This window comes from Protomyctophum bolini (genome assembly GCF_963924005.1).
Source record: "Protomyctophum bolini genome assembly, chromosome: 8".
Lineage (NCBI taxonomy): Eukaryota > Metazoa > Chordata > Actinopteri > Myctophiformes > Myctophidae > Protomyctophum > Protomyctophum bolini.
Window position 1 is genome coordinate 32197770 of NC_137869.1, and position 17500 is coordinate 32215269.

Sequence of the window (17500 nt, forward strand, 5' to 3'; positions counted from 1 at the left end):
GAGATTATAATACAATTAAACACGTGACAATAATGTGAGAAATTTATTTGCGAATTTGACTACAGTAGGTCTGCTTTTATGGCTCGCTGTTGCATGCGAGTGCATAGAATTTGGCCAAGAGTAACACAGGGCAGATTCACACTGAGTCAGTTTGATTCAAACTCTGAATGTGCCCATAATCCGGATGGAGCTGGGGAGGAGATGGGTGAATGTTAAGCCTCCAAACTGATGATGAATCACGGAGCAGCAGCAGGAGAGCAGCCTCACAGTTATCATCAGTGGGGTTGAGTATGCCATGTAAACACTTGACATTATGCTGTGTGAATTATGATTTGCTTGCCTGATTGGTTTTAGCTATTGAAGTGGTCCAATCACCAGCTTCAAGCCAGGTAGTTTCTGGACCGTTCCGTTTACTTTGAACAGTAGTGATTCACATTACATAACGTCTCTGTCGGGTGGAAACCCCACAAAAACTGAAATAATAATCAAAAGCAGCCGACCGACGAGCTCAAAAACTGTCTCTTTGCACTGCATTTCGAACTTGTATATTTGCTTCTTTTGATGCTTTTGTGTAACGCTATGAACAAGTAGGGTGTTAATTTACGAAAAAACACAAAGTTAGACTGCGACGATAACCATGTTTATATACTGTCTACGGTATATTATATCATTTTAATCTTATGGTCTCTGTATGACTGCCTGTTCATTGTACCTCTTTGCTCCATCCTTATTCCTCTATTCTCACTGTCAGGCCCTCCAGCTGCCTTCATTAACTTTCATCCATCTACCAACTGTATCCTCTCTCTCTCTCGTTCTTTGTCTGCTTGCTCTCTCTCTCTCTCTTGTCTGGTTTACCCTCATCTACCTTCCCTTCCTTTCCCCCTAAAGAAAGACCGTCAGACAAACAAAACACAGCACCCTACCACACACACACACACACACACACACACACACACACACACACACACACACACACACACACACACACACACACAAATGCAAGCATGCACAGTCACACATTCATAAACACCCACACATCCTATACCGTAAAAAATGTTCTTGAGATTGAGTTTTCATGTAGCTCATTATAGACAACGGACCTTTCACCTCACCTTCCCCCTACTTGCAACCCCCCCCCCCCCCCCCCCCCCCACACACACACACACACACACACACACACATTCGTTCTCTGCTCCCCTCTCTCTCCTCCTCCTCCTCCTAACGATAATGAGGATTCACTACTGTATGGCGCCCTGATAGAGAGACAAGAAAGGTAGATAAGGCCAGGGGGAGGGGGAGGGGCCTGCTGAATGTTAGAAGTGGTATAAGGGTTTGAGGATATTTCATTCTGTGATCACGCACGCGTCACTCGCGTGTATATACAGTATGTGTGCAAGTGCCGTGTGTGAGAGGGAATAATTATGTACACCGCCTGAAAAGCCTAGAATACACCACTGGTCGAGGACACAGGAGCGTCAGACGATGATGATGGTGAGATAAAGGAGAAGGAATGGTGGGGACAGGTCAGGAGAAAGGGATGGTGGGGACAGGTCAGGAGAAAGGGATGGTGGGGACAGGTCAGGAGAAAGGGATGATGGGGACAGGTCAGGAGAAAGGGATGATGGGGACAGGTCAGGAGAAAGGGATGGTGGGGACAGGTCAGGAGAAAGGGATGGTGGGGACAGGTCAGGAGAAAGGGATGGTGGGGACAGGTCAGGAGAAAGGGATGGTGGGGACAGGTCAGGAGAAAGGGATGGTGGGGACAGGTCAGGAGAAAGGGATGGTGGGGACAGGTCAGGAGAAAGGGATGGTGGGGACAGGTCAGGAGAAAGGGATGGTGGGGACAGGTCAGGAGAAAGGGATGGTGGGGACAGGTCAGGAGAAAGGGATGGTGGGTACAGGTCAGGAGAAAGGGATGGTGGGGACAGGTCAGGAGAAAGGGATGGTGGGTACAGGTCAGGAGAAAGGGATGGTGGGTACAGGTCAGGAGAAAGGGATGGTGGGGACAGGTCAGGAGAAAGGGATGATGGGGACAGGTCAGGAGAAAGGGATGGTGGGGACAGGTCAGGAGAAAGGGATGGTGGGTACAGGTCAGGAGAAAGGGATGGTGGGTACAGGTCAGGAGAAAGGGATGGTGGGTACAGGTCAGGAGAAAGGGATGGTGGGTACAGGTCAGGAGAAAGGGATGGTGGGGACAGGTCAGGAGAAAGGGATGGTGGGTACAGGTCAGGAGAAAGGGATGGTGGGTACAGGTCAGGAGAAAGGGATGGTGGGGACAGGTCAGGAGAAAGGGATGGTGGGGACAGGTCAGGAGAAAGGGATGGTGGGGACAGGTCAGGAGAAAGGGATGGTGGGGACAGGTCAGGAGAAAGGGATGGTAGGGATGGTGGGGACAGGTCAGGAGAAAGGGGGAGGCAAAGCCTAATGGGGTTACAGTATGTGGCACACTGACACTGCATTGGGAGGCAGAGGTGTTAAGTACTTAAGTAAAACCGCAGTGCTTTGTTGACTTAAGTACCAGTGGCAAGTGCAGTGTGCATTATCGCTGACGCCAGGTGGGGGATGGGGGCAAACTTTTAGACATTGCTTGTTCCCCTTTTTGAGTGTTACTTGCAACCACTCCTATAGACAGCATGTGTGTCCCTGGGTCCCAGAACAGAACAGAACAGAACAGAACAGAACAGAACAGAACACGCTTTTTAGCTCCACTCTTGTGTTTATATCCGCCAATTCTGCTCATGATCTGCTCCCTACGTTGACGTTGCTGCAGTGCTGCACCTGCACTCACTGTTGATGATGATGATGTAGTATCCTGTAGTATCCTGTCCGGCAGTGGACTTTTTGGATGCCAATTGTGCCCAAAGACAAAGGAGGCGATTCAATTGTAAATGTGCATGTTGTAAGGTAACTTAACTGCAAATAACTACTCATGCTAAACTACATTTTAATATTATCTATTTATTTCCTTTTATCTATCTGTGGTCGTGACGCAAATCAGTTATGTCCATTTAGGACTATAATCCCATAGGCCTATACAGTTGAATGCAGTAACTGAGGGTATGGTGGCAACGGTTTAAAAGCCACAATGAATCACCTTTAAAACCAATGTGTTCCATTTCATGGGCCCATCCGACATGCCAAAGGGGCAGGGCCTGCGCACAGTCCTCACATAAAGTGAAGGTCAATGTGATGGGGCCCAGGGACCCCCCCCCCCCCCCCCTACTAAGTGCATAATAAGTTGTTGCTGTCGCATAGATATTATTTCGTTTTTTTAATTAAGGCCGTACAGTAATTGATGATACTACAGCCATCAAAACCATCACAATTAGCAGATATACAAGCTCAAAAACGTGGCGCAAAGAGGAGCACTTTAACCGTGTCATTATTTGAATCTTGAAAAGTAACAGTTTTTGATATGTGTGGTTTTTCAACCGAGACGAAGTACTACGGTTAGTTCTTAGTTTGAACTTTGAGCTTGAATTGGAAATGTTGAAAAGAAATGGCACAGATACTGCAGGGAGATGTGAGGAAGGCAAAGAAAAAAGATGTAAATAGTGTGTGTGTGTGTGTGTGTGTGTGTGTGTGTGTGTGTGTGTGAGTGTGTGTGTGTGTGTGTGTGTGTGTGTGTGTGTGTGTGTGTGTGTGTGTGTGTGTGTGTGTGTGTGTGTGTGTGTGTGTGTGTGTGTGTGTGTGTGTGTGTGTGTGTGTGTGTGTGTGTGTGTGTGTGTGTGGGGGGGGGGGTTGGGGGTTGGAGGGGGGATTGTGAACCACAATGTTTGATATCGCAACATCCCCAGGAGGCTCTTGTGTTTCATTTAGCATGCTGTTGCTGGCAGTGTAGCCCAGAACCTTCAACATCACTGTAACTACTATACCTGCGCAGAGGAATTAAGATGACAGGGTTGTGCTGGGAGGTGAAGCTAGGAAGGCTGAGCTCAGGGGAAGGGAAAGGATTTAGGGTTGGGGGGGTTGGTTAGAGGCAGTAGTCGGTCTAGGCATGCCTGGTCGACGGAGATAAGTAACGGGGGGCCAGAAGATTGAAGAACCTTGTCTCCCACTGCCACATCTAATTCACTGCATTCAAACCTGGTTATCATTAGTATGCTAGAAAGGAGGGGTGTGTGGAGGTATAGGGCAGGAGGAGAGGAGAGGAGAAAATCGTTTAGAAATCGTTTGGACTGGAGAAATGATGAATAGTAAAATGTGATGGAGGGAGGAGAGAGGAAGGGAGAGGCAGAGAAGCTAGCCGTCTATATATATATATATAAACTATAGTTGAGGACTTCTTTTGACTTGGATCTGAGCTACAATTAGATGTTTTTAGTTTTGTGTTTTTCAGTCGGCTTAGATTATAATATAGAGCTTTCTCAAAGAACAACACAATACATCTTTGTCTGGATTAGACTCAGCGTGACCAATGACCATAACAGTATTAAGACTCCATTAGACTCCAGATCAGCATCAGCAAGCAGCCTCTAGCCATTGTGTCTCTCATGCATATCTATTTCCAATCTACATAAATGAACATGTTTATGTTCTTTCTCGTGGGTGGTTTTTAATTGAAATATTGAAATATTTTGACGCCTCTCGGCTTCATCAAGTGAAGTCGACTGGAAAAAGGGGAGAACAAAGCAGCCAGGGGAGCGCGTCACCTTGGCCCTTGTAATTCATAACAGCATTTCAGCACCCATGGTTAATACATGGTTTACTGTATGTTACTAGGTCAAGGTCGTGGATAGATTATTTTTGTCCCATAGTCACAGTGAAAATAATAGCTGTTTCATAACTCTCTCTTGCATGGTTGCAGACATATCTTGGTGAACATGAACGTGCAGATAAAAATGCTCACACACACACACACACACACACACACACACACACACACACTGATTCTGTGATCCCTACCTTGTCATAGTACCGTATCTCGTAGTCCAGGATAATCCCGTTGGGCTGCTCAGGCGGTGGCCATGAAAGTGAGAAACTGCGGCTTGTTGAGCTCACTTGGTGCATTATGGGAACTACTGAAGGAGCTGTTCACACACACGCACACACACACACACACACACACACACACACACACACACACACACACACACACACACACACACACACACACACACACACACACACACACACACACAGAGAGAGAGGCTGTCAATATGTCTAACAATTGCAATCTTAACAATATGTTTTCATGATACATTTGTAGGGATTCCTATACAACCTCCTGGGACCTAAAATCACGAAAATAAACGAGGAACAACAATAGCCCTGAGTCAGATTTCTTAATCACCACGATGCATATACTGTAGGGCCTGCTAAAAATGTTTTATGTATTTCATGTGCCAAATTATTACAAACTGTTTACTCATTGTCCCAGCAGCATAACACAGCTGCCACGTGAAAATTGTAACTCCCACTTAACACATTTAGGTATTGAATTGAATTGACACTTTTTTAAAGGTTTTAGCAAATTCAACCATAAGGCAGAACAAGGCAGAAAGCGCCTGCTGGTTAGTCAGTCAGGGACCTATCAGAATTAAATACCGTTGCAAGTTGAACGGACAATAAAACTGTTGTTTCTAAAACTCCCCCAAGCGTACCGGTGGGAAGAGGGAGGATTTCAGCCAACAGTGGCCGGCTGTGCAACCTGCTGCACAGCAAGCGGCACGACCAATCAATCATCATTTCCATTAGGAACGAGCACACGTGTGCCCTGGTTGAGGTAAATGATGTGTTTTCTATGAAAGCGAAAGCGCCTTTTAAATCTAAGTTGCAGTAGCGAGGGGAAAATATCACTTGTGCCTTGTCTCCATAAAATATTGATGGAGCGGTAAGTCAGCTCCCCCTTTTATGGTCTCTGAGAATTACTCTGTCAGTGCAGGGGATGAGAAAGAGACACTAGACAGGAAGCGGAGGCAGAGGGAGAGAGCGATGGGGAGGGCAACAAAAGATGGATCAAAGAGAGGGATGAGGAAAGAAACGCAGAGGGGCGGCGCAGGAAGATAAACAGAGGGAGAGGGAGAGGGAGCGACGGAGATGTTGATAGACTGGAGAAACGACGAGGGAGAGATGACATGCTTAGAACAGGTTCAATAGGTTCACTGCACAGTGAACACTACCCTCTCTCCTCCTCTCCCAGCCACCGCCTCCGCCTCAAACCTCTCCCAGCTGTCACCAGTGTGGTGGGAAAAAGTACTCAGACGTTTTATTTACAGTACGTACAGTAAAGGTATCTCAATACAACGTTGTAAAAAGTTGCTCCGTTATTCCAAATTCACTTGAGTAAAAGGACAAAAGCATTTGGAATCAAAATAATTCTTAAGTACTAAGTATTCATTATGCAGAATGTCCATACGTTTTCAAAAATGCATCAAGCTCACAACAGGACTGAGTAAAAGAAATCGTGCCATTTTATCATGATTATTAGTGAGGACCTAGATAGATAGGTTGAAAAGTGGTGAAGTGGTTCTTTAAGTACTTTACTTGAGTAAATGTACTTTACTTCCCACCACTGCATAACAGGTTCATGCACGCACGCACTCTCTCCTCTCCCAATCAGCACCTCCTTCTGAAAGCCCCTCTCCTCTCCCATGTCTTCAGCCTCCCTTTGAATCCACTGTGACATTGTAAGACACTGTATTGTGCTATGCAGGTGCACATCAATACACGCACACACACACGCTCATGTGCACATGCATGCATTATTATACACACAGACTGGACTGTTTTACACTCACCAGCCTGATTGGTCGTAATGTTGATTGACAGCTGCTGTGCAGGGTACGGGCTTTTGTTTGATACTCCGTTTACTGCCTGTATGGAGGGAACAAAAGAAAACCCACATGGTAAATTAACAGCATGCAAAGTTAACTGGTCAATAATTCCACTTCACAGATTGTAAAACAAATTGTTATTGTCATAATTAACAAGCACAACATTGTTTTCAATTAAGGCTTTTAGATGCACCAATATTAAAGGACAACTTTAGTTTTTTTCTACAAGCTCTACGAGCTTTGTAGATCTGCTATTTTAGAAAAATTGTGAAATCGTGTGCAAATCTTTCAATATATAGTTGTTTTTAACTCAAATATTTGCTTCTGGAACCAAATATTTTCTAGATGGGGGTCACGGCCAAAATACAGATAATTCTGAGGGTCCTTGACATGAACTAGTTTGAGAACCACTGACATAGAATCATAGGACCGTCAGAAAACTGTCTATGATTTAGATGAAGACATTTGTAGAATCTGGTGTCAGGTCTTAATGGGTCTCCCTGCCCAGACCGCTACTCTAACGGTTACCATTATAGTGAGAGAACCGCAGCATATATCTGATTGGGTTGGACTTGGAGCCAATCAGAGCACCATATGATTTGTTTCATATTAAGATCAAGTTGTTTTGCTCCTGAGCGGATTCCCAGTATCTGCCGATGCCGATTCTTCCCGATATTTTTTTCCCAATATTTACATTTTTATCGAACTGCCACTTTTGATGCTTTTGTGTGATACAAAAGGTTAAAATATGGAGATAAGAGGTTACTCCCCGGTAACAGCGATGTGCGGCATGTCTCCTAACCTGTATGTGGAAGGTGTAGGGCGTGTGGGCCCACAGCTTGCTGATCTCCACCCATGTCTCCCTTAACCCCTGCCTGCCCGGAGAAAACGCCACGCCACTGTCGTCACACGGCTGGCATGCCCGGCGCTCTCCGCTGCGGCAGCGGCGACACAGGACGTTGTAGGCCAGGTCGTCGCGGTGGCCGGTGTCCCGGGGAGCGTGCCATTCCAGGACCACAGAGGTCTCGTTGACCACCGACACCACGTTGCGAGGCGCTGAGGGAACGCCTGGACAGTCAGACAGAGAGACAGAACAAGTTGAGGAGTGAGAGAGACAGACAGAGAGTGAGTGAAAATACAGAAAATACAGGCCAAGTTATCTTCAACATTATCTTTTACTGCTACGTACGAACATATTCGATCATGTATTTTTCAAGTCATTGTAGCTCTCGTCAGTAGAGTTCTCACCTTTTGATGGCCAAAGGTGGAGGAAGGAACACGCCCCAGTGCCCACAGCGTCCCCAGCGGGCATCGAACCCAGGACCTAATAGCTGTGAGCATCAACTGGCTGCCATTGACACTTATTTTTCTGTCCTGAGAGGTCCATTCATGAATCTAAAACAGTGTCTTATTGACCCATCTACAGTATGAATGAATACAAAATGTTACCCCCGCCCACCCCGAACCGTCGTATCCAGGTCACTTAGATGCATGCACATTCACATGCGCACACACACACACACACACACACACACACACACACACACACACACACACACACACAGCGTATGAATCTGCCTGGAAGAGACCGACGGAGCTGATTCATGTCTCAACCTACTTTTACCGTCTCTCTTGGGCAACGAACGGCTGCTGCAGCTGCAACGAAAATGTGGCGCTCTCCCTCTACTCTGAAAATGTGTAATAGAATTCGTCGCGCTCTCCCTCTGCTCTAAAACCTGTTTGTAAACAGAATTCGTAGCGCTCTCCCCCTACTCTAACACCTGTTTTGTTTTCGAGAGACCAAAGTGGAGGGACTCACTGGTGCACGCGTCCTCCGGTTTGTCCATGTCGCCGCGGTAGTAGCCGTTGCGGCAGCCGCAGAGCGTGGCGGCCTCCACAGTGGAGCGGCTGTACAGAGGGCACTGCTGGCACAGGCCCGCTCCCTGAGCAGACTTAAAGGTGCCCTGAGGACAGGCTGCGGAGAGAGAGAGGAAAACAGAGACAGCACAGTGGGGTTTGTCTGGAGAACAGAGACGCCGGGGGATTAAGGGTTTCCATTTCAGGACTGGTAAGGTTACAATCAGATACATCTGGGGCATAAAAAAAAATAAAACTCTTATTTCAAACGCCTCCAAACTTGAGGTTCGGTTCACTGATTGGGAAGTGAGTTTCTCCCACTGACAAATAAGTAAAATCCTTGGTGTTACATGATGCCTGAGACTGTATGAATGATATATCTTTTAGCTCAACCCTGATGCTTCATGTGCATAACTACATACAATGCAACTAGACAAGGCTGCCCAGCTGCACTACGTTTTGTCTACTGTTGATACTGTGGAAGTTATGAAAAGGTTTGTTTAAGATCAACCAGCTCAGTGGTGTTACGTGCCACGGAGTGAAGGTTTGTCTGGGATCTCTGTGGTTAGAGTGTCCGCCCTGGGACTGGGAGGTCGGAGTTCGATCCCCGGCCGGGTCATACCAAAGACTGTGAAAAATGGGACCCAGTGCTTCCCTGCTTGTCACTCAGCATCAAGGGTTGTATTGGATTGGGGGTAAGTCCCTGTGACATATAAGCATGTCCAGGGGGTGTACTATACATCAAGCTGCCTCACGCTATATAAACAGGAGATAGGCTCGTGCCCTATATGGGCCTCATGGCAAGCCTTACTTACGACTTGTTTAAGATCAATTTAAAGATAGCTGTTGACTCATTGTGTTACTAATTTGCCTTCCTACATTTAGCATTTTCTTCTAAGGATTCAACTCTTTAATACCCCAATTATAGCTGCAGACTGCAGTATGTCTCTATGTCTGAAGTGAAGACAAACCTTACTCGAAGTCTGAGGCTGGACATGTGTTGGTGGCAGTGAAACCTGTATAAGCTATAGCTGTGTACCTGTACTTTCCACACGTCTCTTGTAGAATCAATGTGAACACGGTATAGGATGAACAGGGCTGGGTATGAAGGAGAGTAACTACAGGCTGTCAAATGATTGAGTAAAACTAAATGATGCACTTTGATGTTATTTTCTGGGTTTAGTTGGATCTCAGCACGATTCTGCCATCTCCTAGTTGCACTTTGTTACGTTACTGGTTCAAATGAATACTATTGGCTATTATTTGCACCTTGAGTTGTGCTGAATGACAAGCTAAATGCCTGAAAAGAAACGAACATCCAACATGAAGTCATGCTGTTGTAAAACAAGGGAATATGGGGGGGCGGGGGGGGGGGGGGGGGTGTAAATAGTATTAAAAACATTTGTTTGACAGTGAGTCAATGAAAATACAACTAAAGAATAGAAGCAGTGGATGAGAGAATAACCAGAGCAAATGTTTTTTCCAGGATTATCCAGGATTAATTTTAGATTTTAGCCATTCTTTTTACCGTGGCTATTCAAAAGTAGCAAATAGTACTATATCTATTATAGTATACTCATACTTGTAGATATGAGTGTCTCGCCTGTCACACACACACACACACAAACACACACACACACACACACACACAAACACACACACACACACACACACACACACACACACACACACACACACACACACACACACACACACACACACACAGCATCCTCAAGTCCGTTCTATTACTTGATATTTAACACCATAGACACTGTGCATAGTTTATAATATCTATGGTCTTACTGAGACAACATGTAGTCCAGGAAGTAAGTGAACCCAGTGTCGATGACATCAGAGACACTGGGCTCACTGCTTAAATCTAAAATATCTAAAACCACACATTACACACATAAAGACCCCCAGGAAAGTGTTCTAAATGTTCTAAACGTCATTAACATATATATAAAAAGGGTCTTGCTCAAAGGCACTGGGACAGAACCAGGAGGAACAGGAGATGGCACCTCCAATCCAGCCACCTCCAGACCTCATCAAATTACCCTTTTGAAATGTTGAAAAACTATTTGGGAAATCTTGTTAACGTTTCTTCTGAGGATTTCTGAAAGTGTTCCCTGTAATGACAGACAGGAAAGAAGCACATGTACTGTATGTCTGCCAGCCATCATTATGTTTCTCTCCATCTGTCTCTTCATCCTTGATTAAGATATAATTCCTCTCTCTGTTGCCCATGAACTGTCAGTGGCTTGACAAACTTGTGCCGACGTGTGTGTGTGTGTGTGTGTGTGTGTGTGTGTGTGTGTGTGTGTGTGTGTGTGTGTGTGTGTGTGTGTGTGTGTGTGCGTGTGTGAATAGGACTCTAGACATCTGGCATGCCAAGGTCATCTATTCAAAAACCTTGCTCATACACACATGGGGTGTATATGTCACCATGGCAACAAGTCTCGCTCCCTCTTTATCTAGCCATTATGTCTAAACCTCGCTCGCTCTCTGCTCCATCTTTACCTGTCCAGCTGTCAGTGTTTCCAAGCTGTTGATGTTTCTGTGCTTAACGAGAGAGAGAGAGAGAGAGGAGTTATAAAGCCTAATTTATATTTCGTCCTGCGGCCGCGCCGCTTGCTGAAGACAATTGATTTTAAAGTCACCATCCTGACGCACGTAAACATCTGGTATTTTTGGCAGGGGGACGTGGTCATACGGTGAATTATAAATTATGCATTAGACTAGAGGAACAAAATTGTGTCCCTGTGTGTGAATTTGCATATTCCAAACAAGATAAAACGAATGTAAAATATATTGTAGAGGCAATTGTTGGAGAGACAGAGGAACGATCAGAGAAAGAAGAAAAAACTAATAAGAAAGAAGACATTTTCTTTCCCATGCCTATAGTGTCCAGCTGTGCTGAGCTAGCCAACCAGTAATGATAGAGATGATGTTCTGATCAATTATTAAACCCTTGCATGGCACTACTGTGAAAAGTGTGTGTGTGTGTGTGTGTGTGTGTGTGTGTGTGTGTGTGTGTGTGCGTGTGTGTGTGTGTGTGTGCGTGTGTGTGTGTGTGTGTGTGTGTGTGTGTGTGTGTGTGTGTGTGTGTGTGTGTGTGTGTGTGTGAGTGTGTGTGCGCGTGCATTCATGTGCTAAATGGTTGCTCTGATTTCAGAACAAAATAAATCGAAAAGACTTGGGCTTAACAGCAGGAGTTGTGGCTTTTAGTTTCAACATACGTGCGCGCACGCGTGTGTTTGCACACGTGTGTGTGTGTGTGTGTGTGTGTGTGTGCGCGCGTGACTTTAGAGTGGGAGGGAGAAAGCTAGCATGGTGTTTTCACTGTTTTGATAGTGAGTGCTAATAGGAATTAGATTTTTGACAAGAGGCTCTTGTTCATATGTGCTCACTAACACACAAATGCACACACACACACACACACACACACACACACACACACACACACACACACACACACACACACACACACACTGTACTTTAATGTTATGCCAATTTTGCCTCATGGTTAGAACAATGTGACCAGCTTGTATGATACAGTGAAAATAAACAGTCTCTGTAGCCTGATTCTGGCTCTGTCCATCTCTCTCTCTCTCGCTCTCTCTCTCTCTCTCTCTCTCTCTCTCTCACACACACACACACACACACACACACACACACACACACACACACACACACACACACACACAGCCATCTGTTCCAATAGCGACGTCCAGTTTTTCTGCCAAGTTGTTATCAGCTGACTGGCAGAGACTCACACCAAAGACTGGCTGGCCTCAGTCCCATGATGGGTGTGACTCACTCATATGTGAGCAAGCTCTATTAACTCTGCATATAATGTTGGATACACTGCATCTGTCTCTGCTGTCTCTCTCTCTCACTGTAATTAGTATTTGCCGTACCAGACAGACCCAGCGAGTTGCACGTATGGCTATTCATCTCACAACACCGGCCCGATCTAGAGCGGGTAGTAATGGCTCAGTAGAGCGGCCGTCTTGGTATTTGGAAGGTTCCCGGTTCGATCCCCGGCTCCTTCTGGCTGCGTGTGTCGCAAATTAGGTGGCTTGCATGCTGTGGTTTGCTACTAACAGGAATTTGCATGCACATGGGCATCTTTTTTTCTTTTTTTTTTTCGCCCCCTCTCTTCAAAGTTAGACTGGGCAAGTTCTAAAGTGACTGGGCCATGGCCCGCATGGCCTAATGGACCCTTATATTTATACTACTACTGTTTTGACCGCGACGGCTTTCACTAGAATTGTATGCACGGAATTGCCAACTTGAGCCACGAGAGACACCATCGAGCGAGCGAGTTGCCGTGTCGAGCGTTGCGAAGACGGTGCCCCTCCGTCACAGTCTATGGGGAGGATGTCAGTGTAATACAGTCTATGGGGAGGATGTCAGTGTAATACAGTCTATGGGGAGGATGTCAGTGTAATACAGTCTATGGGGAGGATGTCAGTGTAATACAGTCTGCAGGGATTTGGGGGTTTTCTAGGCGTGTACAGAAATGTACAGAATGTACAGAAATGCCAATCCGTGCTATTTCACCGTGTTTGTGTGAGACCGGTTTGGTGTTTCTGCTACTGCCCTCAGTTGATCACGTACTGTACATTGCATTTGTTGCTTTGTTGCAAAGATAATTCCCACCACAGTGGGAGGACCAAACACCTCTGGTGATCCGTTCAGATGGAGCATTCCCACAATTTCTGGTCAAATTATGTAGGTGAAAGAATGTCTCGGTATTACAAATGCCCCAACTAATCACGTTACAGGGTGTCACGGGGCATCCATCATGGCATTCCAGCCCGGCTTTGTTACAGTTACTGTACATGCCTCGAGCGTTGTGTCTGTCAAACCTGCCCACAGTGGTTACTCGGACCACAAATATTGCACCTGTTAAATATTCAACGACCCAAATCAGCATAAGAATGTCATTGTCATCTGCAGCACACGGCTCGGAATAGCATGGTGGTAATGGGACACCATCGTGGAATATACAGCCAAGTTCTAACAGGTCATACACTTGTTTCTTTAACCTGAGGCCGACTCTATAGCCGGCCCACGTCCGAAACGGTCGAGAAATGACAGAGTTACCGTGTGGTGGTCCCTGGGGGTCCCCGGAACATCCAGAATCCCAGGAACGCACCCAGGGGAACGGGCCGGTTCCGGCGGGCTGCCCCGCGTCCCAAACAGTTGAGAAATGACAGAGTTACCGCTCCCTGTACTGTACTGTACTGTACTGTACTGTACTGTACTGTAGGCCTACTGTACTGTACTGTACTGTACTGTACTGTACTGTACTGTACTGTACTGTACTGTACTGTACTGTACTGGAGCGGAAGTACCGGAAGTTTAGCCTAGCCTTGGATAGCCTTACTGGGGGCTTGAGTGACGGCTATGAGCTTATATATCTACTATGTTTTGAATGGCCAAAGTATAAAATACTGGTTAAAATGTAAAATGACACAGATGCTTTCCCAGTTAATGAAGGTGGTTACAGCTCAAAAATAACTAATAATATCCAAATTTCTTTCTTTCTTTCTTTCTTCCCCTCCCCTTTTCTCTCTCTTTCTATATCTTGGTACCTCATGAAGTCATTTGAAGTGGGGTAATCTTCTTGGAACACGCAAGGCTAATTAACATGGGATGAACTGACCTCAGTTATCATTCAACCACATTGTACACATAGATCACACACACGCTAGCACGTGCGTGCGCACACACACACACACACACACACACACACACACACACACAATGGATGACAGTCTCTGGGGAGACTACAGAACTGATTGGATACCATGAGCAAATGGGGAAGGAGGGCAAATGAAAAAATGAAAGAAATAGGGAAAGAGATGGAGGAGAGAAGAGGAGCTATTTTGGTACCATTGTCCTCCTGCTTCTCTTAATATTAACATACAAAGCATTGTGGTCTGCACCGCCACGCAGAAAATATATACATAATATGAATTGACATAAGATTATACATTAATGACTTAGAACTCTAATTATAATTTATTTTGCATTAGTTAATATGTGCTTAAAGGTTTGCTACTTTCAATAGAGAACCATTATATCACGCATCCCATAAACCAATCTGCCGGTTGGTCTGTCTGTTGGTTCATCATTTTGACTTTGTAACTGTTACCGAACTTAAGTGCAATTTTGAGGTACTTTTACTTGATTGGATTAATATTTACGGTATATATTTTTGGCCATTTGAAAATAGCCGATCTACAAGATCACAATGCGCCACATCGCGAATCAATGTGAGCTTGTAGATCTGCTATTTTTAAAACTTGTGAAATGGGACATTCTGCATAATGAGTATACTTTCTACTTTTGCTACTTTAACGTTGTACTTTTTTGAATTCCCACACAAGTCTCTAACTCTCTGACAGTAAACAAATGTTTCAAGGGGAGAGCTTGAAATGTAAAAGTGTAAGAAACACTGACATACGGACCTCTGCACACGTTCCCGTTGTCGGGTTCGAAGCCGGCCTTGCAGCTGCAGCTGCCAATGGGCACCATCCACTCGCCGTCGCCATTGCAGTACAGCTTGATAGGCACGTCCACTTCCTCCGCGTTGGAGATGCAGCTTCCTCTGGCGATGACCAGTGAGGTGGACTCTGCCCCCGTCAGCGTCTGCACGCACGCACACGCACATACACACACACACACCGCAAACCAGATAATTTTTATTGTCAGGCGTTCTTTAAAGAAAACTCACACCAACGTGTGAACTGAGCGGTGCAGTGTGTGTGACCCCAATGCGGCCCCAATTAGCTGACTGCTCACTGTAAATGACCCCAATCATCTGCAGGGGCCTGTATAGTAGAGTGCAGTGGTAATGAGCTCACTTACTCGCTCACTTACTTTCTTCCTGGACTACAATTCCCATAATGCTTTGGTGCACTGCTCCTCCTTGTGGATAGGGGGAGGGCTGTCTTACTGAGACAACATGTATCCCAGGAAGTTAGTGAGCCCAGTGTGAGACACTGGGCTCACTGCTAAAACCTAAAATATCTAAAACCACACATTAAACACATAAAGACCCCCAGGAAAGTGTTCTGAATATTCTAAATGTCATTAACATATATTCTTTTGCAAAAAGGGTGAAGTGTCCCTTTAATTGACAAAAAAGCACTTTTCCCACCACTGGTAAATTCAGTCATTCCCCAACATCCTGGTGTTTGGTTGGTCCATCCATACCTCGGGGAAGAGGGCAAAGTTCTGCACCACGCTGGGACACTTCTTGTAGAACACCCTGACGGCCAGCAGGGACATGCAGGCGCCCAGGTCCTGGAAGGCCAGGTGGAAGCCCTTCCCTCGGGACAGCGGCCCGAAGCTCCGCACCTCCGTGTTCACCTTCATCAGCCTCCCCCCAAAGTCCACCTGGGAGAAGCTCTCATCCGCCGCGATGGTGTCTACCTGTGGGTTTGGTGTGCCGAGAGAGAGAGAGAATTATATTTATATATATATATATATATATATATATATATATATATATATATATATATATATATATATATATATATATATTATTATTAATATTTTTTTCTATACTTTTACTTCTATTCCACTACATCTCTGAGGCAAATAATATACTATTACTTCACTACAATTATTTGAAAAGTATTACAAAACGTACATAAACCACTTCAACCCTACATCTTCTTCAGCTATTTAAAAATAGCTAATCTACAAACTGAGAAATAGGACAAGTATACAAATGAGTCTGACTACGTTTACTTTGAGTACTTTCAGTATATTTTGATGGCAATACTTTTGTACCTTTGCTCCAGCCCATTGTGGCATTGATGTAAAACATTTGAGTACTTTGAGTATCACTGTGAAGGTCACTGAAGCCCCCCCCCCCCTCGGACTCCTTAACCCATTTTGGGCGGGAACCTGTTTTGGTGTTAGCATTACGTTATGCTTCAGCTATTGAAAAATAGCAGATTCGACTGACATAGAAACATAGCTTTTTCAGAAAACTGTCAGGATGTAGAAGACATTTTTAGGTGAAAATGGGTTAACAACCTCACTGTCTGTGTCTCGGGTCAATCTGTCTGCTCATCTTTACAAAGCTTTCTCTCTCTTTCATCATCCTATCCATCTGTCTGCTATATCGCTGTCTGGGTTCATCTGGCTTGGTTCTCGTCAGTCTGTGGGTGATTGTCTCTTTGTCAGCCTCTCTCTCTCCCTAGCCGTCTGTCTGTGTCCAGTCCTTGTCCTGTTATAAAGCCAGACCAATATATCGCTCTGGTGGATTATATATCGGCTGTTATTTGACTTTACTGGCCACGTCCGTATCTGGAATTATGGCGTATCTGGATTTGTAACCTCTTTCAACCTGTTATTTTCTATTTTCTATTTCTTTTTTTATGTAGTTGATTTTAGCGCCTTTTGATCCAATGGTCAAAACATCGCTAATCGGTCAGCTAATTGATTCTCAGAGTTTCGGAGGGTCCCCAGCTAAATTAGTTAATACAGCATCACAATCATTTAAAAAGATATGCAGATATATGCAAAGCTGCGAGCTGGTCTGCTATTTTTGGAAAAATGTAAAAAAATATATATATATTTTTTATGAATATATTTTGAAGCATAAATATATTCTCTTCTGGGGCCCCTTGCACAAAACCTTTTCAGATAGGAGTCCGCGGCCAATTTAATATCAATGTCCTTGAAAGTTTGAGAAACACTGAGCTAAGACTCAAGGATGAAAAAATCGGGGATGGGCACGGGACCCAAATGGACCCGTAAAGGTGCATTTGTTTTCATTGTACGCTCTAAAGAGTTACATTTTTGTAGTTACAAAACCTGAGAGGCTAAAATCTCATCAA

At 45.0% G+C, this 17500-nt stretch overlaps 1 protein-coding gene across 1 annotated transcript in view; it reads right to left on the bottom strand.

Annotated features, from left to right (window-relative positions):
* Positions 1 to 17500, bottom strand: part of LOC308320412 (ephrin type-B receptor 1-like) — a gene marked incomplete at both ends in the record, with an annotated part of 36190 nt that overhangs the window by 16129 nt on the left and 2561 nt on the right. Inside the window, 6 exon segments of the mRNA XM_080770794.1 lie at positions 4906 to 5030; positions 6741 to 6816; positions 7579 to 7844; positions 8596 to 8751; positions 15116 to 15296; positions 15864 to 16082. Of these exon segments, the coding sequence (XP_080626920.1) occupies positions 4906 to 5030; positions 6741 to 6816; positions 7579 to 7844; positions 8596 to 8751; positions 15116 to 15296; positions 15864 to 16082 (1023 nt within the window).